The sequence below is a fragment of the Crocodylus porosus genome, unplaced genomic scaffold (assembly GCF_001723895.1).
Source record: "Crocodylus porosus isolate Cpor-Errol unplaced genomic scaffold, CroPor_comp1, whole genome shotgun sequence".
Classification (NCBI taxonomy): domain Eukaryota; kingdom Metazoa; phylum Chordata; order Crocodylia; family Crocodylidae; genus Crocodylus; species Crocodylus porosus.
The window spans coordinates 55,591,084-55,615,362 of record NW_017728943.1 but is presented as its reverse complement, the minus strand read 5'-3'; the positions used below and the strand labels follow the sequence as shown (position 1 = coordinate 55,615,362).

The 24,279-nt window shown below is 41.3% G+C and overlaps 1 protein-coding gene across 3 annotated transcripts in view; it reads left to right on the top strand.

The window, feature by feature from the left end:
- The window catches only part of PLEKHH2 (pleckstrin homology, MyTH4 and FERM domain containing H2), a 95,329-nt gene that overhangs the window by 58,584 nt on the left and 12,466 nt on the right, over positions 1 to 24,279 (top strand). For 2 of the 3 annotated variants that reach the window (XM_019549388.1, XM_019549387.1), the window contains 11 exons: positions 2,097 to 2,209; positions 5,076 to 5,255; positions 6,115 to 6,212; positions 6,605 to 6,782; positions 8,456 to 8,611; positions 11,374 to 11,471; positions 15,951 to 16,092; positions 16,890 to 17,035; positions 17,871 to 18,000; positions 19,008 to 19,094; positions 21,854 to 22,069. In XM_019549388.1, coding sequence (XP_019404933.1) covers positions 2,097 to 2,209; positions 5,076 to 5,255; positions 6,115 to 6,212; positions 6,605 to 6,782; positions 8,456 to 8,611; positions 11,374 to 11,471; positions 15,951 to 16,092; positions 16,890 to 17,035; positions 17,871 to 18,000; positions 19,008 to 19,094; positions 21,854 to 22,054 — 1,529 coding nt within the window. In that variant the 3' untranslated portion in view covers positions 22,055 to 22,069. Of the gene's footprint in view, positions 1 to 2,096; positions 2,210 to 5,075; positions 5,256 to 6,114; positions 6,213 to 6,604; positions 6,783 to 8,455; positions 8,612 to 11,373; positions 11,472 to 15,950; positions 16,093 to 16,889; positions 17,036 to 17,870; positions 18,001 to 19,007; positions 19,095 to 21,853; positions 22,070 to 24,279 lie in introns of those variants that run through there. The other variant, XM_019549389.1, reaches the window with a different exon arrangement.

Genomic DNA, 24,279 nt, shown 5'->3' with positions numbered 1-24,279 from the left:
TTCTACATTTATCACTTTCCTTAATTTGTTAAAAATAATAACAACAAAAAAGCCCAGTCTGTTTTTAATCAAGGGCTCTGTTAATAAAAATCATTGCATGGCCTTTCTACTGTTTGTGTGCTTAGGCCTGTCAAAAGCTTCAGAATTTATTCTCAGATCCCCTTGATCTATAACAGTATTCAAAAGAAAGTTACTCAGTGCACAAGAGTCCTCTATTTTTTCCTTTTTTGGGCAAATTATACTTGGTCTCCCACAATGACTCAAAATGAGATGAAGTCCTTTGATTTAATGTATCCCCCTCCATCTGCCCAAACTCACAACTACATCCTATTCTTTTGTCCAAAACACTGCCATATTTGGTAATGGAATCTGGCTTTATAAATGTATTTGAGTAGCTCCTGTATAGCTGCGGATTCTGTCTTTGTAAAAACTGCTCGGGTACCTGGTGAAACAGAGGCCAGTCCATTATCTTGTTAGTAGTTGTGTTGAAGTCAATGGGATCGTGCATGGGAATAAGGATTATGCATGGGTTAGTGTTTTTGGGATCAGGTCCCAAATTTGTTGATCTAGGATCATGTAAGTGAGTATGTGGACTGCCTGTTTAAGCAGTCAAAGCCTGAAAAGTCTCTTTACCAGATTCTAGCAAGCAAAATTGTGTATTACCTCTTAATGCAATCAGTGAAGAATGTGATAGTACTTGAATCCTGCCATGTACATTAGCATTCTCCTCATTACTGTTATTATCTAGGCAATAATCTGTCAGTGTAACATAAAAAGTATATATGGTCCATTAATGTAGTCCATGGCATACTATCATTTTGAATCAACTCCTACAAGTAATGTAAGAGACTTTGAGTTCTTGCTACCTGCAAATGTAAGCAAGTTAAATCGCATTTTCTTGCGGGCAGATTCTTGCATTTGCTTAGCCTCTTAGGTCACAACTATGAATTTTGAAGCTTTATTACACAGAGATTTATAATACATTTTTCTAAAATAACATTGTGGAGGAACTTATTGTTGGCAAATGAATGCTGGAGTCATAATGGGTGTTTATAGACATGTTCTGGAAAGCACAGGTGCTTTAATTAGTGCAGCTCCAAGAGCCATGCTTATTAAAAGCACCCAGAGCATCACATGTCTCACGTGCCCCATGCTGAAAACTGGTGGCAGGGCACTTTGAACTAAAGCTCATTGAACAAGCATTAGTTTAAAAGCACCCCACCGCCATTTTTCAGTGGCAGGATGTTGATACGCATGCCGCTGGAGTCTACAGGAACGCCATAATTACCATGCTCCAGCAGACTCAATTAATCAATGTGCTATAATTACAGTGCATTGGAGCAGCCTCCCTGCCTGTATATAGGAGCCCAGTGACTCAAGTGAAACTGAGTTGGGTAATTTGCATGTACAGATGTTTTTATTTGTCCAAATCAAAGTAATATTTCCATTAAGTAGTCATTGCTGCTTGGCTGATATGGCTAATCTCATAAAATTAACCAGATTAAATTTAGTTCACTGTTTAAGCAGGAGAGCCTATTCTTTCTCTACATAAGGCAGTTTGATGTTTCAACAGCTGGTGCTCTTTCCCATGCCTATTAAAGTATGATGATAATAGCAGTACCCTTTTCAACTCCACTGTAAGACTTCGTAAGATGTTTGATATAATGTACATTTTGCTCAGCAATTAGGTACAGATATTTAAAAAGAAGATGGGACAAGTGGTTATTTTTCTGCTAGGTCAGTATCTTGTGAGCAGTTAAGGGAATACTATTACTGGAAGCTATGATTTTCACCTGATATAACTAACATGGTATTTTTACAAGCAATGATAGTTGTAGTGAACTGTCCATATTGAAGTCTGGGTATTTTGATTCTGATTACCATAAATTGCTCTGAAATTTCAAATAAATTAGATATTCTATTAAACACATTTTAAAAACATTGTTATTTACTGCAGAATTGAGGGCACTTTACTGATGAGCAAAGTGATACAAAGTCAGTTGGTAACGTTTACCAAATCCTTTGGGATTTTTTTTGGATGACAGGTCCTATGTAAATTTAAGTTCATTCTTGCAAACTTTATATTGCCTGTTCAGCTTCTCAGATATGGAGACACCCTACTCTTTGTCACAGCAAAGAAGGAATTGCTTCCCCTCTTACAACACTGCCATCTGAAGCCCTTCAGACTGAAGCAATTAAATTATTTAAGGTAAAATTCTGGTGTATGTTTCTTTTTTTAATTTTTTTTTTTCTTTATTCACTTGATGTATATTCATGTGCCAGGAAATTCACTGGCAGGGGTGAGAGAGTAGTTCAGCCTCCAAGCCAGTTCAACCCTTTGTCTTTCTGCTGAGATTAATAAAGTTGACAATTAGTGGGTCTTTGGATGAGGACCATCATGTTCAAACTACAAAACATCTACCAGCTAGTTGAATCTTCTGAAGTGTTGTTTGACAATTAAATTGCAATAATGGAAATCCAGATGAATTTTTTGGTTATTTTCCCAACCACCTACAGATATGGAAGCCTTAAAAAAAAAAAAAAAAAAAAAAGATTTTGAGAAAATTGCAAAAGAGAGGACAAAGTTATTCATTCTTTTCTTCCCTAAGTAACTTAATTACTGACCTAAATTCAAACTAATGGAAGGAAAAATTCTATAAGCCTTTTCCTTTTATTTTATATATAACTTCCATGTAAGTTTGAATTTAGATTCTGTGTGTGTGTAAATATCTAAGCTGAAAATGTTATTTCTGGAAGGGAGTGGTAAACAAATATGTATTTGAAATATGATAATAGTAATACAGTAAAGACAAGAGTCTGTCAGAAACTAATGCCTCCTTTTTTCTTAGCCAAATATGACTTGAAAAAAAAATAAATTGCATAGAACATTTGTGCATCACAGCTATTTTTCAACATAATCTCCTCAGCCAGTGGCCTTTTTCCAAATGATAAACAAAGGACATGCATCTCAACATCATACAAGGTTCATTCAGAAGGTAATGCCTCCTTACATCTACTAAGCAAGACATGAACATGGAGGGTGTTCTTGTTGACTTCTCACTCAAAAGGGGCCACAGTAAACTCAAAGGTTTATGTCCCCTGAAGAAACTGAAACATATGCAAACAGCCCACTCCAGAGACATGTCTGATGTACTGCTTCTGCAGGACAATGTTCCCGTATACAGAATGGATGGACTAGGCTGCCCCATTCTCTAGGCAGGTCCATCCTTCGGAGTTCTCTTCCTCCTCCTGCACAGGCCCACACCCACCTCTCCTACAGCAAGCCCATGATTATATTCCCAAAATGGATGATTCCTCCCTCTGCCCACTACAAACACAACACTGAATTCAAAAAAACCGAAACAGAAAGCTCCTCCATCCCTGCCTCAGTCTGTACTGAAGGGCAGCAGCAAAGAATGCCCAGGGATGTTGCCCTTCAATGGTGCCCCAAGGATCGGGGAGGCCTCCTGTTCAGGTGGCCAAGTTGGTGCCTTGGCTGGGTCCAAGAGGAGGAGAGGATTTGGGGGCATGAGGTGGGGTGATGGTGATAGTAGTAGTTCTTCAACCCAAGGAGGCCTGTCACCTGGCTGGGTTCAACAGTAAATGCACCACAGCTGCGCTTCAGGTAGGATTAAGGGACTAACAAGTGAATTTAAGATACAGGTCTTGATCCTACAGCTGCTTGTACACATTGATTGGAGGCCAAAGCCTTTGAGGAAATCCTGATCCCACTGATGTAACAAAATTCCTGTGGACTTCAGTGGAATCCACTTCATCAATTTGGTTGGTAAAAAAATTACTACAACTAAAGATTACTGCCGACTATTAACTAATGATAGCTGCAGAGAAAGAGAGTATTTTACTGTCATTTGTGCTCAGAAGTGAAAATTAGAAGTTGGAAGGTATGCTTACTGGGTAAATACCCTCTATGTATTTTGTATGATCCCAGCATAAGTATTCCCAAGAGCAAGTTTCCTTCCATCTGAACAGATTGAAAAGGCAAATTGGATAGCTTTTTGTCTAGTTCTTTAAAGGGAATGAAGACATGCTCTATCTGTTCACTGTCACTGGCAAATGAACTTTTCAACTTACTTGTTTAAAATGCCTGGTTTGTCTTAAAGAAAAACATTCATTTCGTTTTACTCATCCCTGAAGCATGAAACTTGAAAACAGATTGGGTGGGGAGGGGAACATTTCCTCAGCATAAATAAGCAAGCATGTATTTGGAAATGATGATACTCTGAATTGCATTTGATATAGCCTCAGGTGGTGACCATTTTGCTACAACAGGATGACTTATGATTTATGTGATACTGCCATTGTTTAAGCTGTATGTTGTAGGTTCTAATAAAAAAAATTAATTTAGAACTGATTTGTTAATCAAAATTTGGGTTCAGTTGCAGTTATTGTACTTTTAGTTGCAATTATTTGACTTCTAATTAATTGATTTTTATTTGGCTCTGCCCAAAAAGCCTCAGAGCAACTTATAATAAAAACAGGTAAAGTAATAAAACATAAAATGGTAACCCAGAGACTCCCCAAAACTTAATCCCACCTGCAAAAAGCAGACTTGCATAAAAAGGTCCTTTACCACTTTTGGAAGCTAGCCAGGTTCGGGCTCTGGCAGGTCCGGGGGAAGGGAGGTCCAAGGCTGAGGAGCAGTACACAAGGAAAAACCTCCCATGTGTTTTGGCTAACAGACCTTGATGCACAGATGGTATTTGCAGGTCATTCTTAGCACACATTACGTATGGATCACAAGGGAGTAGAAGGCTAACTAAAATTAGCTTTTTATGCCCAGCTATTTCCAGCTAGCTTGTTTATAATCTGACTTCCATATTTTTACTTATTAAATAACTGCTTAAGGATGAATTTTTAAAATGTATACATGAATTTAGTGTTCATAAAACCAAGATGTTTTATTGACCAATTAGAATCAGTTGTACCATTACTGTACCACCTCTCCTCCCCCTGCTAATCTGTTTCTATACCCATTCGTGATGTTTTTCGTAACCTTGTTCATTTGTTATGCAGCACCTCTGTGACGGGATTACATATTATTATTTTATATCCAGACCTGCCAGTTGTTTATAAATGCTGCAGTTGACTCTCCTGCCATTGATTACCATGTATCTTTGGCCCAAAGTGCTTTGCAGATCTGCCTCACACATCCTGAACTTCAAAATGAGATCTGCTGCCAGCTCATTAAACAGACAAGACGACGACATCCACAGAACCAGCCAGGGCCAATACAGGTAACTACCATTTTCTTTTAATAAGAGCATCTGTCACCAGGAATAGTCATGCAGCACAAGGAGCTGGCAGAGTTCTTTCCTGAGAATTTGTGCATTGGAATGGTAGTCCAGTCCTATTCCTGTAACCAGCGGGTTTTTTATAAAACTAGGTTAGGCATCAGCATTGTTTCTTTGCTGGAATGACTCAGCCCGGGTTGGAAGCAGGCATTAGGACCTGGCCACTGCTGCTTCTCCCTATTGCTTAGCTGCAGCATTGTGTGTGAAAGCCCTACTCTACCGCAGCCCCAGGTGGTCCCCTGGAACATGGCATAAAAGGGGCTCTCTTCTGCCATAACACCAGGTGCCCGACTGATGCAGGGTAAGGAAAGCTCCCTGCCACCAAAGGCACAGCTCTGCAGGTCAAATCCAGCCCATGCGGCACAGGTTACCAACCAATGGGCTAAGTGGTTAGATCACAACCCTTGGCAATACACCAAGTTTGAGTATATAGTGTTTTTGGTGTAATTATTGTATAGTCAAGCAATTAATGGCTGCATCATAAGGCATATATGTATGATGGAGCTAGCTGGATAGGCAATCAGTGCCCCATTTAACTCCTCCTCCTCCCCCAAAAGAAGAAATGCACTAGTTGTATGGAAACAAATTGATATACATCAGACTTCTAATCAAGTGATATACCAGTGCACTCAAACTTTTTATCTGTGTGGTTTCAAGTTCTTCCTTTCAGTTTACAAGTGTTCTTCATTGTATTTGGTATCTGGCCTAGTAAACTATACTGTTGCCAACTGCCACAGCAGGAAGTTATCTTACTTTGTAAAATGCCTAAAAAGAATTGATGTCTTTTTTTTTTTTAAACCAGGGTTTGCAGCTGTTAGCTCTCTGTGTTGGACTCTTTCTTCCCCAGCACCCATTCCTCTGGCTCCTTAAGCTTCATTTAAAGAAGAATGCAGATTCCAGGTGTGCCTAAATAGCATTAACTGATCAATCCCTCAATAAATCTTTCTTCCATGAATGTTCAAGAGCCTCTGGGGAATGTTTAAAAGCAACTTATGACAGATTTGTGGGCAAATACAATAAAAAGTATAACTGGTACCCATAGCCCTTCCAAGTGATGCACAGAAATTATCCTTTGTTTAGCAAAAATAGTAATTATGCAAAATGTTCCAAACCATATTTATCCAGGGTATAATTAAGTTGGTTTCACTGGGCTTACATTCTTTATAACCCCCAAATCTGTTGAAATCTTAGATGGAAAATCCCTCCATTTGGCTTTTCTAGTAGATTTACTCATATCTTGGCACATACAGGATCAGTTTATGAGACATGTCTTCTTTCCATTTTTGTTGCAGGACTGAATTTGGGAAATATGCAATTTACTGTCAGAGATGTGTAGAGAGAACCCAGCAGAATGGGGACCGAGAAGCAAAGCCATCAAGAATGGAAATCCTTTCAACCCTTCTAAGAAATCCCTACCATCATTCCTTGCCCTTTAGTATTCCAGTTCATTTCATGAATGGCATATACCAGGTAGGGTTCTTTCATGCGATGTGAAAATTAAGCTCTTTATCATACTTATGAAAATAGTGCATGTGACAAGCCAAAATGAAGCGGGACAAACTGACCACATTAAAGTAACTGACTTTTGTTGTGTCCCCTTTTGTTAGTGAAAGGGATAGAATACTTTTAAGATTTGATCAGGGCTTCAGAAAAAGCAAAATATCCTCAAGGAGTCTAAGAAATTCAAAACCTATCATTTACTTGGTCTTGCTAGGCACCTGAAGTCACTTACCTCATTGAAAATCTTGAGGCACATGTGTAATTCTTACTATCCTTAACAGATGACACCTGCATTCATTACACATAGAATATGTTGCAGAATCTTTTGGAATCTGATGTAAAAAGCTACTGAATTCTGTGGGATCCTTTCATTTTATATACACAGGCACTGGTCCTTAAAGATATTCTTTAAGGACCAGTGCCTATCCTTTTGTCCTTAAAGATATTCTTAACAACTGGAACCGTTTGAAATTCTCTTAAAGTGTTTTTAACAGAAAATTACTTTTCAATCAAATAGAAAAAAAATCCATTTTCATTTGTTTTTGGCAAACAAAAGCTAAAAAGAAAAGAATGTTTCTTAACTTCAGGATAGGAACAGGACTAAATCTAGTATCTTAGCTATGAATATCAACATGTACATACATGAATTTGAAATAATGTAATTATGCACTGAGTGGGTGTGACCAATCAACTGACTTCCCCCTTTTTTTTTTAAGCACAGTGCAGTCTTCATACAAATTAAGGCTCGCTCTCTCTCTGAGTTTCCTCCCTCATACACTATTGCTGCCACACCTTGATGTTATTACTGGGGTCAGCCATTGGGGCAGTCTTGCTGACAGGGCACAGCCCCTCTGGACCAAGACCCCTTTGGGTCTTGTAGCATGCAGTCACAGCAGGTCCACCTCTCTGCAGTGTTCTTCAAGAAGTTTGTTACTCATGCTCACAGGCTTCCTTCAGCCAGGCTTCCTTGATCTCTGCCACATCCTTTCCCACACTAACCTTTTCCTAAACTTTTCTTGAATCTGTTGGACAGGCCCTGTTCATTCCCACCCTTCCTTCTGATTTGTTTACATCTTAGTCATACTCCTCCAAGCCTACTTACAACATCAGCTTCTCTTGCAGGAGCTCTGCTCTCCACTGCTAGAATACTTCTGCCCATTATTGTTGAAGCTCTTCCCTTGCATCTTTCCAAGGGTGGTGCCTTTTAAGGCTGTTTTATCACTCTTAAAGGGCCCTTCTACATCTTCCTTATAAGATCAACAGGGATCCTGGTTTTCTCCAATTTAAAAAAAAAAAATCCAATTTTCAGTTTAAAAACAAGTAATCCCCAATCCACATTTGTAGCAATATAAATGAAATACCACAAATTATACATTTATTTATGGCATTTCATTTTAATCATGGAATAATGTGAATTGGGGGTTACTTTTTTTAAACCAAAAATAGGGGTGTTTTAAAAAAAAAAAATCAGAGAAAAACCAGGATTCCTGAAGATTAAAGGGTTTAGTGGTATAATCATTTTATTCTATGGGGAAAAAAAAATCTCTTGCCTTCAAAGCTATAAATCTTTTACCAACCTCTCACTTTATGGCCATTAGGTTTGATAGTTCTGAGAGTTTTGGTAATTCAGGGGTTTTGTTTAGGTTGTTGGGTTTGATGCCTCTACTACAGTGGAAGAATTTCTGCACACCCTCAACCAGGACACAGGAATGAGGAAGCCAGCCCAGTCAGGATTTGCTTTGTTTACTGATGATCCTTCTGGCAAGGATATAGAGCACTGTCTTCAGGGAAACATCAAGGTAAACAAAATCCTTTAATGAGCTGCATTTATTAAACAACAAAAATATCTTAATTTTGCAGCGGTGTTTTCAGACCATTTAAAGGAAAACTTATTTCCTTGTTATAACCTTTTTTTCCCCTTCTTTCTTCAAATTGCTTTTCCTTTTTGGCATACGTTTAAAGAAATGAGAAGAGATGTTAGCTTTTTAGTCATTGATATAGTCAGTGAAATACATTTAAAGGTATTGTGTGGGACAGTAAAATGGTTCAAGGAATATATGATGGGCTAAGGAACCTTTATTCTTTGAAATAAAGAGTTGTGAGCACTGTGATTAGTCTAAACTAAAGTAGGGTTACACTATGTCTGGGTTTTCTCAGACATGTCTTCCTTTTGGGTCATCTAATTTCCATCTGGGTGGTTCGGGGTGGCGGGGAGCTGTGTGTTTGGGCTGGCAGCACCAGGACTGGGACCAGTGCTTGCAGGGGTGGGGTGGCCAGGAGATGCTGCCTGGTAGGGGGCTATGGCCAAGCCACCTGGCACAGCACAGAAGCCCCAACCCAGGGCAAGGGATGCCATAAGCCTCCCCTCCTCCCTCCAGCCACCCTGGGGCCAGACTTGGACTCGTGCAGGCAGCAGTTAAGCAAGGCACCACCATACTCCAGCCCAGTTGAGATGGGAGCAGCTGGGGGACCCCTTTGGCAGGGCTGGGGTGGCAGGGGGCTACAGGTTGGGAGTGAGGGGCACTGGCAGAGTGGGTGGGACTGTGGTTTTGGAGTGAGGGGCACAAGGAAGGTGGGGGACTGTGGGGCACTGGTTGTGCTGGGGGGCTGTGGGTCAGGAGTGAGGAGCAGCAGCAGGGACAGGGAACTGCGGGTTGGGAGTAAGGGGCACCAGCATAGCCCAGGGGTGCAGGAGACTGTGGGTCAGGAGTGAGGAGCACTGGCAGGGCTGGGGGGAGGGTGTGACTGACTTTATTTTGTTTTACATTTAATTTCTTTGATTTAATTGAGGCAATAACACTTGTTATTTACTCTTAACAATTAGAAACTGCCCCCCATAACAGGTGTCCTGTTTTTTGGAACTAGAAATTTGGTAACCCTAAACTAAAGGTTGTAATGCCTATTTAATGGGGACTAGTAGTTTCTCCTCAGTACTCAGGAGAAGGGAAATCATGATCTGAATAGTCAGTAACACTGATGAGACTTCAGACCTACAGCATTAAAAGATTACAATAGAAGTTTCCAGTTTCAATTTAACTATTGTAGCTTGTACTGGACTAGTTTTAATTTGTTCCTGGGGTAAGACATCTATCTGTTGGAGGACTCAAGAGAAGAGGATTATAGCCATATCAGCAATTTGGCAAAACGTTAGAGGGTCCCTTAACTTTCTCCTTCTTGTATTTGGATAAGTTTCAGGCCAAAAGACTGGTAGAGTTCATCTTATTATTATTTTCTGGATTTTGAGCTGCTTTAATTATCCAAACAACAGGGAGAAATAGAGCATATTCTGTATTTTTGTAAAATTCTATGTAGTTCATCCAATGCTTGTAAAAACTATGACTGCTTGGCCTCTGGGAGAAGAGAATGCTGTAAAGTGCTATCAAGCAGCTGGCCACTGTGCAGAGCTTTGCAGCTAGGTTCCACATGGGTCGTACCCATCTGTATAGAACAGGGGTGCTCCACCTTCGGCCTGCAGGCAAAAATGCATCCTGCAGAGGCACCCAACCTGGCGCACAGGGCTCCCCACAAGCCAGGAAATATGGTAGTGGGGGAGCAATGGCCATGAATGCAGCCAAATTCCCTAACGCCAAGCCACACATGGCCAGTCAGAGTTGAGCCATGCCCTTTCCATGTCTGGAATGGGGACAGGCCATTCCCCCGGCCTGTCATGGGGCTGCACTAGGGCTGGGGCCATGGCCCTTCTTCCTGCAGGGCTGCATTGGGTTTGGGGCCATGTCCCTTCTCCCTGCAGGGCTGCACTGGGGCTGGGGCCGAGTTGTGCCCCCTTACCCCCACCCCCTAAGAGGCTGGGCTGCTCCCCCACACCCCTCCATGCAGCTGGATGGTGCCCACCACACCTACCCTGGGCTCTGGAGTGGAAGCACTATCCAGATATGGCCCAGATGGGCAGTGTCCAGTCTACCTTGGAACAAGGTTGACCACCACTGCTCTAGAAGGTAAATGAGACCTTGGAGTATCCCATCTCCCACAAAAAGAATGGGAATATGGAAGACAAACAATACCTATTAACCCCATTTACTAATACTTAGCAGTTATTTCAAAAGGTATGTGCAGTTTACAGCTCCTTTTGGAATCTGTTAATATTGCTATTGACTATTCCAAAGGGGGACATGAAATAGCTTAGATTAGGATTGTGCTCTGGAAACAAGAAAATGGATGAGCCTCCAACTCATGCAGAAAATTGACTAGTAACAGATTCATCTATACCATACTGCATAATTGCTTCATTTCTCTCTCATACAAGTGGTTAGTTTGATTAATTATAATACAAATAGTTCTGGATAATTACATACGCATTGTTGGCTGCTAAATTGTGTGCCTTGCCTTTCTGTGTAAGCATTTAATGGCCAGGTTCCAAAGTTAATGTGTGTTTGCAGGGATAAACACAAGACAACAAAAGCTGCTTTTTAAAAGCCTCAGCTAAAAACTGCCTGTAAATGTTTCTCTCTCAAGTTAAAAAAAATAAATAAATCGGGCAATGGTAGCATCTAAGCTACAATCACGGAATAGTTTTTATAACAAACAGACATTTTCCTCCTAGATCTGTGACATTATTTCTAAATGGGAGCAGGCCTCCAAAGAACAGCATCCTGGGAAGTGCGAAGGCACAAGAACTGTTCGCCTCACCTACAAAAATAGGTGTGTACTACTGAGGATAACTCTAAACATATCTTGTGAATTTAATTTTGTTCAATGTATTTTTGTATCTGAACATATAATGGCTATTGTATCTCACTCAGAAACATTAAAATAAATATGGAGATTGTACCTTTTGTCAAATAGATTATCTTACTCCTTAGTAACCTTCATATGCATCTTAATTTTTTGTTTCTCTCAAGATTAGTTGTTTGAAAAATATGGGCAACATAAGGTGTCAAAAATATCCATTCTTCCTAATTAATACGTTTAATTTCTGAATCAATATGCTGTTTAATTGGACATCCCTTTCCTTATTTAGAAAGCACTGGTGCCTGCTCACTACTCTCCAAGTGATTTTGCCCTTCCTGAGCCATCCTTTAAAATATGTTCATGACTTAGATATTCCCATTTATTGTGATTTAGCTGTTGTCTTTTTTATAGTTTCAGCTCTGCAATTTTAAATCCATACTCAAGGGCATGCAGAGCTAGTGTGAATGGAATTTTAGCAGTTGAGCCCAACAAGAATAAAAGCAGATCAATGAGTGATGCCCCTAGCAGTGGGAGGCTTTCAGGTGTTTTTGGAGAAGAGTGTGGCTAAGGTAATAGACAATTATTATTTATATGGTAAATACTGCCCACAGAGATCTATCTGCTAACCAATGCAGTAAGAACATCAGTCCAAAGTGGTATGCATCAGAAGTTGTTTTCTCTCACAACTTAGATGGTAAAACAGTACTGTCTAATACAGGAGTCTTCTTTTCTACTGTATATTGTCCAACACAGGAGTCCATTGTAGTATTGTGCGTGTGGGGGGGGGTGTATACACACCCCCACCCACACTAATGTTCTATTTTAAATTTGTCAATAAAGCTTACAAGACTGAGGAATACTTTCTGTACCAACTTGCAGCCTATCTTGTATTGATACTTAATGATTATCAGCTGCTAATTGTGCCAGTTAGTAGTATATACATACTTGAGTCTACAAAGTTATTTTTTTTTTAAAAACTCAGATCTCCAAAAGTGACAATCCTTTGTACTAATATGTACTACAGTAGATTTGTGTTACTTGTCTGGCCTTCCCCTCCCCCCCCAACAAAATTATGGAAGTAAGAAATCTATGCTAATAAGAGCACCAGGGTTTGTGGGAACTAATCGTAAACAGATAAGGTAAATCCCAATCAGAATATGGTATGACACTTCAGTTTACTCTGCTCATTTTTGTCAGCCCTTAAAGGCTCACTGGCAAATAAAAAAAATATATATATATATATAATTGCTGTTATTCACTTGCATATTATGCCCCATTTTGCCATTATGTTTGATCCACATCATGCAAGTAACAGAAAGAAAATCCCATGCGAAAAAAGCAACATAAAAATCCCATGTGAAAAGAGCAACATAAAAAAAAAGTTTTCTATTTGACATCCAATTGAATGAATAGTTTAATATGACTTAGAAAGAGGCAACTGTTGATCCTTCTGATCCCGTATGTGTGAGAGGTCACCAAGATCTTCAGTGCATATACCTAGGGCAGGAATATGGAGGAGTGGAGGCTGCCCAGACCTTCTGTCCCTCTTAGACCACTGAGACAGAATCCAAAGGCCAGACTGAGTCTGGATGTTGATGTTTCAATGACTATAGTTAAATGTATGTCTGGGAGCTGAACCCAGTTCTCCCACATGGCAGACTAATGCAACAGTTAATGACAGTTAAAATTTTAAGTACACCTCAGGAAAGTAAAGTGCACTTATTAATTTTAAACCACAAAAAGCTGTATGTAATTGATTGTTCACTGGATTACAGAAATGTTTTATAATTTATCATAATATTTCAAATTATCTGTTACAAGGAGAAATCTTTTTCTGTGTATTGCTCAGTTCCCTTGCTCTTGTTGGATCCTATACAGTAAACTGGAATACAATAGAAGGTGATAGGCAAATAACAGTGAAATTTGATTGAACAGATTAAAAATATGTTTTGTCCTACAGAAAAGTACACAAACAACAGATATGCCATAAACAAGGAATCTACCGTATTAATACTGGAAGATCTAAATTTCCCGGTTTCAAAGAATGCTGAGCTTCATGAAATTAAATAAGTCAATGCCTGCTTATGAAATCATGAAACTTCATTAATTCATATTCATTCAGTGATTACAAGTATTTTCCATGTTCTTTTCAAATTGCCCCTAAATTCCATTAAAATTATATTTTAGTTCCATTTCTTATTACTCATATACAGATAATGAACATGTATATTTCCTAAATTTACTGAAAATCCTCAGATCAGAAATAATTTAGAGCAAAAATATAGTACAAAAAAATCTAAACCTCTCAGCCCCTAGCTAAAGTAGTGAATAGAGTTTGAAAGATGGGTTAGATCTGGAGTGCTCAACTTTCTGACCCCACAGGCCAGACGACTGGCAGAAATGGGTCTGCAGGGCAGATCCCTTGGGTGAGCTCAGTCTGGAAGCCAAAATCATGTGGGGTCAACATGCCATGGAGCTGCAGAGTGAGCCCACATGCCAGGTCCAGCCTCAGACCAACTCTGCATGTTTGACGTGATTCAGTGCATGGGACCGTATCATCTAGAATTTCTGGAGCTACACAATTAATGCTGCCCCTGCTTCCTACTGCCAAATTTTCAGACCCATAAGGAGCTCCACAGGCTGGACGATGTAGCCCTAAGTTCTAAAGACTGAATTTCTACATCTACACCTAGGTATAGCACAGTGACAGTGAAGCTTCTGAGTGCAGCTCTGTAAGCATGCTGCAACACTGATCTGGATGTGACACCAAAGCTGATAAGGATAATCAGTCACTGTATTGATTCAATCTCTGACCTATCTGCTGTAGAAAGAGTTTGTAACAGAAATACGTATATCTTAGGAACTGGACTGATATTAAGAGGAGTGGTTAGCCATGAAGTCAGTCATAAGGCAGGGTAGATATTCACCTTTGTAGACTAATTAAATAGATATATAGAGTGAGTCGTGACAGGGGGCAAACTCAAGGCCGGATCTCAAAATCAACCCACCCACCTACCTAGGGCAGTCTGCCTTGATTTGCCTGCCACAACTTAAATGTTAACATTATTTATTAAGTGGGAGGCTGCCCTTACACTACCCCAATGCCAGGGGGCACCATCTGTGGCTCTGAACCTGCCTTACACCATGGCCCGTGTGTCACAGATGGCATTCAGATTAATATTGCTCCCTGGTCTGAGGCCGGGGCAAACTCAGATCATTGTTGGCCTCTTTCACACACACTCACATGCTACTCTGTTCTCACAGGGGCCTCTTGCACTCTGCCCCCCTCTTGCAGGGGCCTCTAACATACTGCCCATTACTGGGCCACACTCTGCCGCCCTTGCTCCTCCTGACTGACTCCTCAAGGGCCTTCAGGCTTTGCTACTCACTTCCCGGCACTACCACACAGCAACTGCAGATCCCACAACTTCACCTACTCTGTGTGGTGGAACCTTACACTGACGCTGGGCTGCTTTTGCCCCTAGCCCCTCATGTTCTCACACTTGGGGCTGGCCCATGTACATGCCCCTGGTGCAGTCCTGCAAACCACCCTCTGCAGTTCTACTCTGCACCCCAACTCGTGTAGTCTTTTGGGCACCCTACTATAACAGGCCCACACAGTCACTATTCACAAGACCACTACCCTGCTCCAGGGTCTCCGGGACCCTTTGTCCCTGCTGGGCTCAGGTACCTATTAACGAGCATTCCTGGCCCCACTGCTCCACCAATTACCCACCAGGTGGTGGGGGCCAGGGTTAAGGTGTTGCTTCCTGCTTTTTGTTGGGAAGGGTGCCTGGCCTGGTATTTCTTGGGGAATGTCCCACCACAGACAGCTCCGCCAGACCCCCCTTACCCTGCAGGGCGCATTTTCAGGTCATGCCCAGGACTGAGAGCCTCCTAACTATCCCCATAGCTTCTGCTCTTACCTCCAAGACATTCCTGAGCCATAGCTCCACCTGATGTTACCTCCTTGGCTGCCAGGAGCAGACCACTGACCTAGGTTGTGTATCTGGGCCCTAAAATGGCTGCCCTAATCAGGCACCTGGCTGCTTCCAGCCCTTAAAGTGGCAGGCACCCAAAAGTGCACTGCCACAAGAGTACAAGCTTTCATGCACCCAAGTTCACTTCATCAGATGCTCATTCACTCCACTGCACTTCATGCTGTTCTTTCACATCTGATGAAGTGAACTTGAATTCCCAAAAGCTTGTACTCATATATATAATCTTATTTAGTTAGTGCATATATACCCTGCCTTCTGACTCCTATCACTATTTCATATAACCTAGTGAACAGATATCAAATAGTACTAAGATATCGGTAGTCAGTGCTAAAGCTGACTTCTAACCAATTGCCTTAAAGTACAGGGTGTTAAATCCTATTATCAGTCCTATAGGCTCATTTAGTTCCCTTGTTTTTATGATTAAATAATGTTTTGTGTTCTTTTGTAGGCTTTATTTCTCAGATCAAGTCCATGGGGAAACAGACAGGGAGAAGCTGCTGTTGATGTATCAGACAAATGATCATATAGTAAATGGACTTTTTCCTGTAAACAAAGAACTGGCACTGGAAATGGCAGCCCTTTTAGCACAGGTAACCTTTGTGCATGTACAGTACAATAGCAAAGGTGATGCCAACAGTTCATCAGCACCAGGTGCCCTCATACTGCCCTGAATGCCAAATTGTATGTGTAGGAGGGCACGGGAAGGGGGGCAATAAAAAGTAGCTGCTGTTGTCAACCACACAATTGCAGTTGTAATCATGGAGGCAACCCAAAGTCACCATTCCCTTGCGCGCCGTGCCTAGCCACGTCCCTACACTGCTTTACGTGTATGGATGGGGTCAAGGCTAAGTACACTCAGCACCTTTGACATCAGCGGCTGCATCCAGACAAGTGGAAACATTTGTTTCCCATGGGACAAGTAGCAGCAGCACACCTTGTTCCCACTACACATACATTAATGCATCATAATTATGTCGCATTAAGTTTAGAACCTGTAATAACCGATACTTAATGTGCTGTAATCAGTAGTGCCAGTGCATGTCTTTTAAGTGATGCTAATGTGCAGTAGACGAATTCTACTGCACGTTACCACAGCTTTTGTTGTGATGCATTAATGTGCAGTAGAATTCGTCTACTGCGCTTTTAGAATCTTGTGTAGACACACCCTTAGATGTAGTAAATATAAAACATAAGAGAACTAAATTAAAATGAATCAAGGAAAATAAAATCAAAAATGTTAGTTATACTAATTATTTTTTAACTCAGTGAAAATATAACTCAGTTGATAATTTGTGCCAGGTTTTACAGCATATAAATAAAACAATGCAGTAAAATGTATTTAAGTGTTAAAATTACTCTCCATTAACAAAGATCTCTTTTCTACCAGGTGGAGATTGGAGACTTTGAAAGGCCTTTCTCAACTCCAGCAGGGCAGGTCACTTCCCAGTCTAAGTCCAATCAAACATTAAAACAAGTTGTGGAGAGGTTTTATCCAAAGAGGTATAAACAAGGGTGTTCTGAAGAACAATTAAGGTGAGAAAGGAAAAGCAGTATGATGGGAAAGATATAAACATTTTACTTCTTGTATTCTGTCAAATTTATGGGTAAAGCAAAGCCTTTTCAATGACATCAGAAGATTCAGATCAGTGATTCTCAACCACCGTGCTGCAGCACCTGGGATGCTGCAAAATACTTTTAAAGGTACCATTGGAAGCTGGCACTGGAATATGAACATTATTCTACCTACTTTATTCATTCTCCTTTATCATAAAAAATAAGAATTTGAAACAAGTTAAAGCATAAACTTAGTATCAGATTTAAAGTCAATACATTTCCATGTGATTCCTAAAAAACAAAACTACAAGTGATAGAAAAGAAGTTTAAAAGAATAAAAAGTTATCAGAAAAATAAAAAAATACAAGGGAACACAAGGTATGCTACCTGAAATACTTTGTGTGTGCATGTGCAAGAAAGTTACCTATATTTCATGTTGTTTGTGTCTTAATTTTGATGTTATCTATGAGTATCAGCAGAAATGTGTCAGAAGCCATGATGTAATTTTTTACTTTGTGCTGCCATTGTCTTTTATGTAAAAGGAAATGCTAGATTCTTTGCTTTTAGTGAGTCAAAACCTTACAGAAATAAGAAGTCACTTGTGGCTTTATATATAAAAAACTGTTAAAAGATTGGCTTAGGTTTTCATACTGTGTATCTTGTAATTCTCGTATAGACTGCAAGGCATGAATTAAATAATAATTGTAACCAAGTAGAAAAATTTTCATTCGTTTTTAAGATATGAATAAACTTCCTAAATCTGTTTGAACAATAGCATCCAAAAATTAGTGCTCATTATGTTTCATTTCAATAGACAGCTTTGTCAGCGATTGTCTACGAGATGGATGGCTCTCCGGGGGCACAGCGCTGCAGACTGTGTGCGCATTTATCTCACAGTAGCCAGAAAATGGTCGTTTTTTGGGGCGAAACTGTTTGTAGCAAAAGTAAGGAACTTTCAGATGGTCAGAGGTTTTGGAAACTTTATATGTAGTTACAGAGAAACAAATGTTGCTGAAAGTTGTGTTCAAAATGTTTTAATGACCAACTCTCTAGTACAATATCATCACTTGCTTTAAATGATCAATTTTAATGGGATTTATTTATTGTAAAGATTATTAATAATTTATAGCCCACTTCTCTCCTGCCTTCTCAGCTTAGTATATTCAGTTAGTGCTATAGGGATCTCCTTCATCTCCTGTTCAGCTCTGTGGAAAGGCTCACTGTCTTAATAGGGGTTGGGTTGAGACTTTAGCATCAGACCTTACAGAAGCACTAAGAATGTGCAAGGTATGTTTTTAGCAGTCTCCCATACTGATTTCCCAATTTCTGTTAAACATCCTGTAATGCTGATACCAAAGAAAACAATGAGAACTGAGACAAGAATAACAAGGAAGATAAGCTCAACATTTTACTAAAATAAATATTCCAAAAACATAAACAAATGTCCTTGTCATGCTTGATCTTTGAAAGTACAAAAAATAAATGCAGGCCTGATAAGTAGACTGTGGCATCATTTTCACTTTTACTCTACTTCAGGAAATCTCTAAATATATACAATAATGGCTTTTCATCACTGCTGCTCCATTTTATTTACTTATTTATTTTTTGGTGTCTTAAGTAACAAGCTTTAAAATACCTATCTTTTTATTACATGAGTCAGTACAGTCTAGTAGATACAGCACTGGACTGGAACTCAGGGGAAAAACATGATTTAATTCCTAGCTCAGTTACTGACCTGTTACTTCTTTAACCTTGGGCAACTCACTTTACTTCCATGAGCCTTGATTTCTGTATATGTATAATGGAGATAATTATATTGTCACCCTTGACAAAGTGCTTTGAGATTGCTGGATGAAAGGGGCTACCTAACAGCTAGTTGTTATTATTAACCTAATATTTAAAGGTTACCTTATTTACAAAACATGATAGAAAGCTATTTTTCTCTTTATAGCCTCAAACAACATCCACACTGGAAAGTTCCTTCATATGGCTTGCTGTACACGAAGATGGCATAAGCACCCTAGAATACAGCTCTATGGTAAAAGAAAAAAAGTTTTGTTACAGAGAAGTTTTAATATTGAATATGGAGTGTAGATTCATCCTTGATGAATCAGCTTTGACTTAAATGAAATTGAACATGAAAAGAAGTTGGCCTGGAAATCTTATTTACACAATTAGTCTTGTAAAGCATAGATTTGTTACTGCAAACTGTTGGGTTATATTAGTGCAGATGCTGCAATGAATCTTGATTTCTTCGCTCAGTATTTATCAAGGAAAAGTTTTATACTATATCAAACTATTAAGTCAGGACATTCATAATTACAGTTCATTGAATACCTTTAACTTTGCTCCCTTGGCTTTAATTTACATTGTCATATAATGCAATATGATATAAGTGTAACCTACAATGATATATCATATCTCCCAGAGTTCTTTAATGGTGAAATTAATCACCTGATTCTGCTCTTACTTACAGTGGGGTGAATCAGGAGTAATTCCACAGAAATGAGCTGAGTGGAACTGGTGTAGTTGAGAGGCTTCCCTTTTGAATTCATACTTGCAAAGACATAGAATAATATAGTTGGGCCTTGATTTACACGGTATTTTTTTCACGGTTTCAGTTATGCACTGTCAACTAATTGTTACCCTTTATTTTTGTACTGGTATGGATTCACTTTTACACGGTGCAGAGTGGTGACCAAGATCTGCAGATGTGTCTAGAATCAGCTGGTCACTTCCCCCCCTGCACCTCCCCATGCTGCTCTCAGTGTAGCTGGTAAATATGTTGTCTTGTGGTGGAAGGGGAAGGGAAGGCATGGGAGGAGCAAATCAACACCCCCTGTGGTGAGGGAGGGAGTGGGGCAGAGGCTGGGGCAGGCACTGCCCAGCTGGGGCGGGGTGAGCATGGGAGAGAGTTGTGGCTCGTCCATGGGGCGCGAAACGGGGCGGCTCCCTCCGCTATGCACACCCTGGAAGAGTACAGCAGGGGGCATGTGCCACCCATATCTGGGCAGGGCAGGGCAGGCTGCAGCTCTGGGCTGAAGCCAGAACTGTGTGGGGCTCTCCTCGTTGGGGGCTGAGTTGAGCTGGGTGGTGGTGGCACTGAAAAAGGGCTATGGGGGGGCTACAGCAAAATCTGGGGTGGCTATAGTCCCCCCTGTAGCTCCCTCCCAGTGCCGCTGCCACCCACCCTGAGCCCAGCCCCCACCAAGGAAAACCTGACACAGCCCTGGCTCCAGCCTGCAGCTGTAGCCTGCCTGCCCCACACAGATCTCGGGGCACACCCTTCCCTCCATGCCCTCCTGGGTTCCGTTCTACACCCGCCCCAGCTGGGCAGCGTCTGCTTCTGCCCATGCCCCACTCCTCCCTCACCGCAGGGGGTGCTGATCTGCCCCCCAACGCCCTTCCATCCCCCCTCCCCTTCCACCACACCATACTTACCAGCTGCATGCAACTCTCCAAGCTGCCAGGCTCTGCTCCTTGCTGCCTGCATGCAGTGCTGTGGCTGCGCACATGCACAGGCATTTGTTGGCCAAATTATCAGCTGCATTTGGAACCTAAAACCTTTTTTCCCCATAGACACTTGGTATCTTTTAATGCAATTTCTATTTGCATGGTTTTTTTTCCAAGAATGTAACCACTGTGTAAATTGAAGCCCGACTGTATTGTCATTAGGGGCATTTATACACATACGTGTTCATCCCACAACATGCCACAGATCCAACAGGTTGGGGCAGACTCAACTGAATCTGCTCCGCATGTGAGCTGGTGCGCGCTGTGCTGCATCACTTGTAGTTGTATAAGTGGCAAAATGTGCGTCAGCGCACAAAAAATGGTGATGGTGCACTTTTGAACTAAAACACCTTTGAGGTGTTAGTTCAAAACTAAACACATTTTCTCAGCACTGACGCACATTTCAATGTTTATGCAACTGCATGTGCCGCAGCACCAGGTGCTTTTATAAGTGCCTGGTGCTGCAGTGCAAGCATATCTACAAATGCCTAGAGCGTTAAAAGTGAATTTCCTGACACTTATAAAATCTCAGCTTTACATACTGCATTAATTTAGAGTGTTTTAGTACAACTTCCTTTGCATTTTTAAGAGAGGTACAGAAGAACTAAACATCATAAATACGGACATGTGGACAAAAGAGGGAGAAGAGCAACAACTACAGAAGGATTTCCAAAGGGAGATGAAATAAAGTCAGTATAGGATGTTCTGAAAACAGCTTTCTTCCTCTGAGACAGAATTGAATTCCAGCTCAACTTTTAGTAACCTATGCCTAATTTTCTCAACTTACAAGTCTGAATTCCCTGGGGAAATTCAGAGCTCTTTCCAGACTGCCCTTTTTTGATTCACCCAACCTATTCACCCCACCTGCCACTTACACAGACACATAAAGGCTGGAATGAACTCCTTTTTGAAAGAATGGACCCTGATGTTCAATTTGGAGCCAGTCCATCTTCCAGTGAAGATCTTAACATTATCTTTGGTGGAAGCTAGATTGGACTCTCATAATGTAGGCTGTGTGTATGTGTACAATCTGTTACTGTTGCAAATGTTAAACTCCATGCATTATTATAAGGTCACTGACTGCAGTGGGAATTCATCACTGTGAGATTTGAGTTAACTGTCCCTATAATTTATTATTAATTTCAAAATGTTACAAAAGGGGCTAAAAAGAGTGTCTTTCAAAACAGATGGCTATGTTTTTTCAAGGAATAGTCACTATAATCTGATTTTTTTCTAGATTTCTCTTTTATGACTTTGCGCATTTCTTTTCTGCTCTCTTCAAAGCGATTAATAATTACATATGGACATAGGAGTCTAATGACCTTTGGAGGTTACCAAGATGACTTTATGCTAGTAGTCAGTAATACCCAGACAAAGGACAAGCCAACAGAAAAACTCCTTTTTGCAATGGCAAAACCAAAGGTTAGTACATCAGCTAAAACAATTTCTAGTACATTTTGTAATGAAGTACCATTTCATATATAGAGTCTGGTTTAAAGCACAGACCCAGCTTGCTAATATTGTGGCCTGATCATACTGAAAGCTGCCATTTCCACATCCAGACCATGATCCCCAAATCTCCTCTGATTGACTGAGGGGCAGGTTGAGGGCCAGGTTTAGTTGTAGCAGCCTCTGATCACTGCTAAAAAGCCTACAGCTTCCCCCCCACCTCATTGGAAGAGACAGGAATAGCGGTATGTTTCTGACAGGCAGGGAGGAAATTCTTTTTTTTAAAATGCCACTTTGCTCTGCTGGGCTCCTGGCCAACCAGCTGTGAGTCTGATGCTGAGCTCAGCACCAGCCAGTCGGCACTGATGATGATAAGCTCAATGGCAGTTTGGGGACACATGGGGGCTGCCTTGGCAGACTGCCCTGGCACTGGGTAGGGGAGGGGCTGTTTGTTCCTCTGTGTGTGTTCTCGCCCATCATCCCCAACTCCTGGTGCCCCAGTTTTCCCACCCAGAGGAGCAAACAGCCCCTCCCCTACCCATCCCCAAGCTCTCTCCTCCCTGTACCTTTTGCAATCTCTTCTCCCCTGCCCTGGGCTGCTAGGCTTTTGCTGCTCTCCTCAGTTTACAGCAGCCATCTTGTTTCAACAAAATGCCACGGCACAGCCCCTTGCTGAAGAGTTCCTCAGCAAAGGGCCATTCAGGGCAATTTGTTGCAAATCACATGTTTTATGAAAATCACTTAATTTTGGTACTTTCATGAAAATGCAGAATTGTGATTTAAACCAGGCCCTATTCAGATATGCGCAAGATGCAGCACCTGCTCTTCAAAGGATCTTTTGGTTGTTAGCTTTTGCAGGATGTGTTTGAAGAGGACAGCAATTTAAAACCTGGTTACAATGACAATGTTCATGTTTTTGTGCTTGTAATAATCCTTCCTGTAGAGTTCTAAACTCAGGAGCAATGTTTTAAAATGTTTGGGTCCTCATTCAGGCAGTTTCTGTATTGTTGGATGACCTCCTGAAAGATCTGTCACTTCTCCAAAATTCTAGGAATAAAGGAAATTGTTCTTGCTTACATTAGTCTACACTCCTTTTCTTGTTGATAATTAGCTACCAGCCTGCATAAAATAAATAAAAGCAGAATATTAGTTCTATTGTTACAAGAAAGGACAATCTACAAGGAGACACATAATGGTTTTATAAATAAATTAGTTAAATTGTGCCTTTTCATGGAAATATGTACATTCAGAAATGAAACGGGCCAAGACATACTTCCCATCAAATCATCCCCTGATAGGGGAGGTTTTGGAAGCTCCATGGAGATACCATGGGACATGGCCTCCCAATTCTCTCAAACTTCAGGATTGTTGGAAAAGGAGACACCTCATCCATGTGAGGGCCAGCCCATCCCTAGTGCTCCTCTCCTCCTTGCAACCCTAGCCTAGGAAAATTTCCATGGCACGCCATAAAATCATTCTCTAACATGACATGTATTGGATTGCAGAATGATCTCCCAAGGAAGTGCTGCTTGAATCATAAAACATTGTACAGAACAAAACATGCAGTGTACTTTCAAAAATATACCTTCTTTAGCAGTTGAAAAAAAACCTTAATCAAATTGTCCTCATTCATTATAACCCACGGGTCGGTAACACTTTTGGCCAGAGTGCCAAAAAACACCCCAACCTCAACCCATGCCTTGACTTGGCATTCCAGGAGCAGATGGGTAGAGCAGAGCTATGAGTGGTCCAACCCTTGTTGCTGGTGGCAGGTGCATGGACACCTCCAGGCGGATGGTGAGGGTAGAGGCTGGGGTTGCACTGCCTGAGCCCATGAATGCCTCATGCCTCCCGAGGCTGGGGGGGCACAGCGACCACCTACAAACAGCAGCAGCATGGCAGACAGCCATGGTGATGTTGGCAGCAAGTGAAGGCTGAGCAGGGACCACCCACAGGCAGCCACAGCAGTGTCAGCAGCGAGGGGGTGGTGATTGGCAACTGCCTGCAGATACCACTGGCAGCGTTGGTGGTGGCCAGTCTCAGGGGTTACATGTACACCTGCATGCACTCCCTACGTGTCACCAATGCCCTTTCCCCACTGCTTGCTCCATGGTACACATGCAGCTGCCACTGGCCATGGGGCCCGGGCTTGCAGCAGGCAACAGACAGGCTGTAAACAGCTGCACCAGGGTCCAGAGCCCTGCTCCCTTTCCGTGACCCATGGCCAGGGCAGTGCAACCTTAACTCCTCCCCTGCCAGCA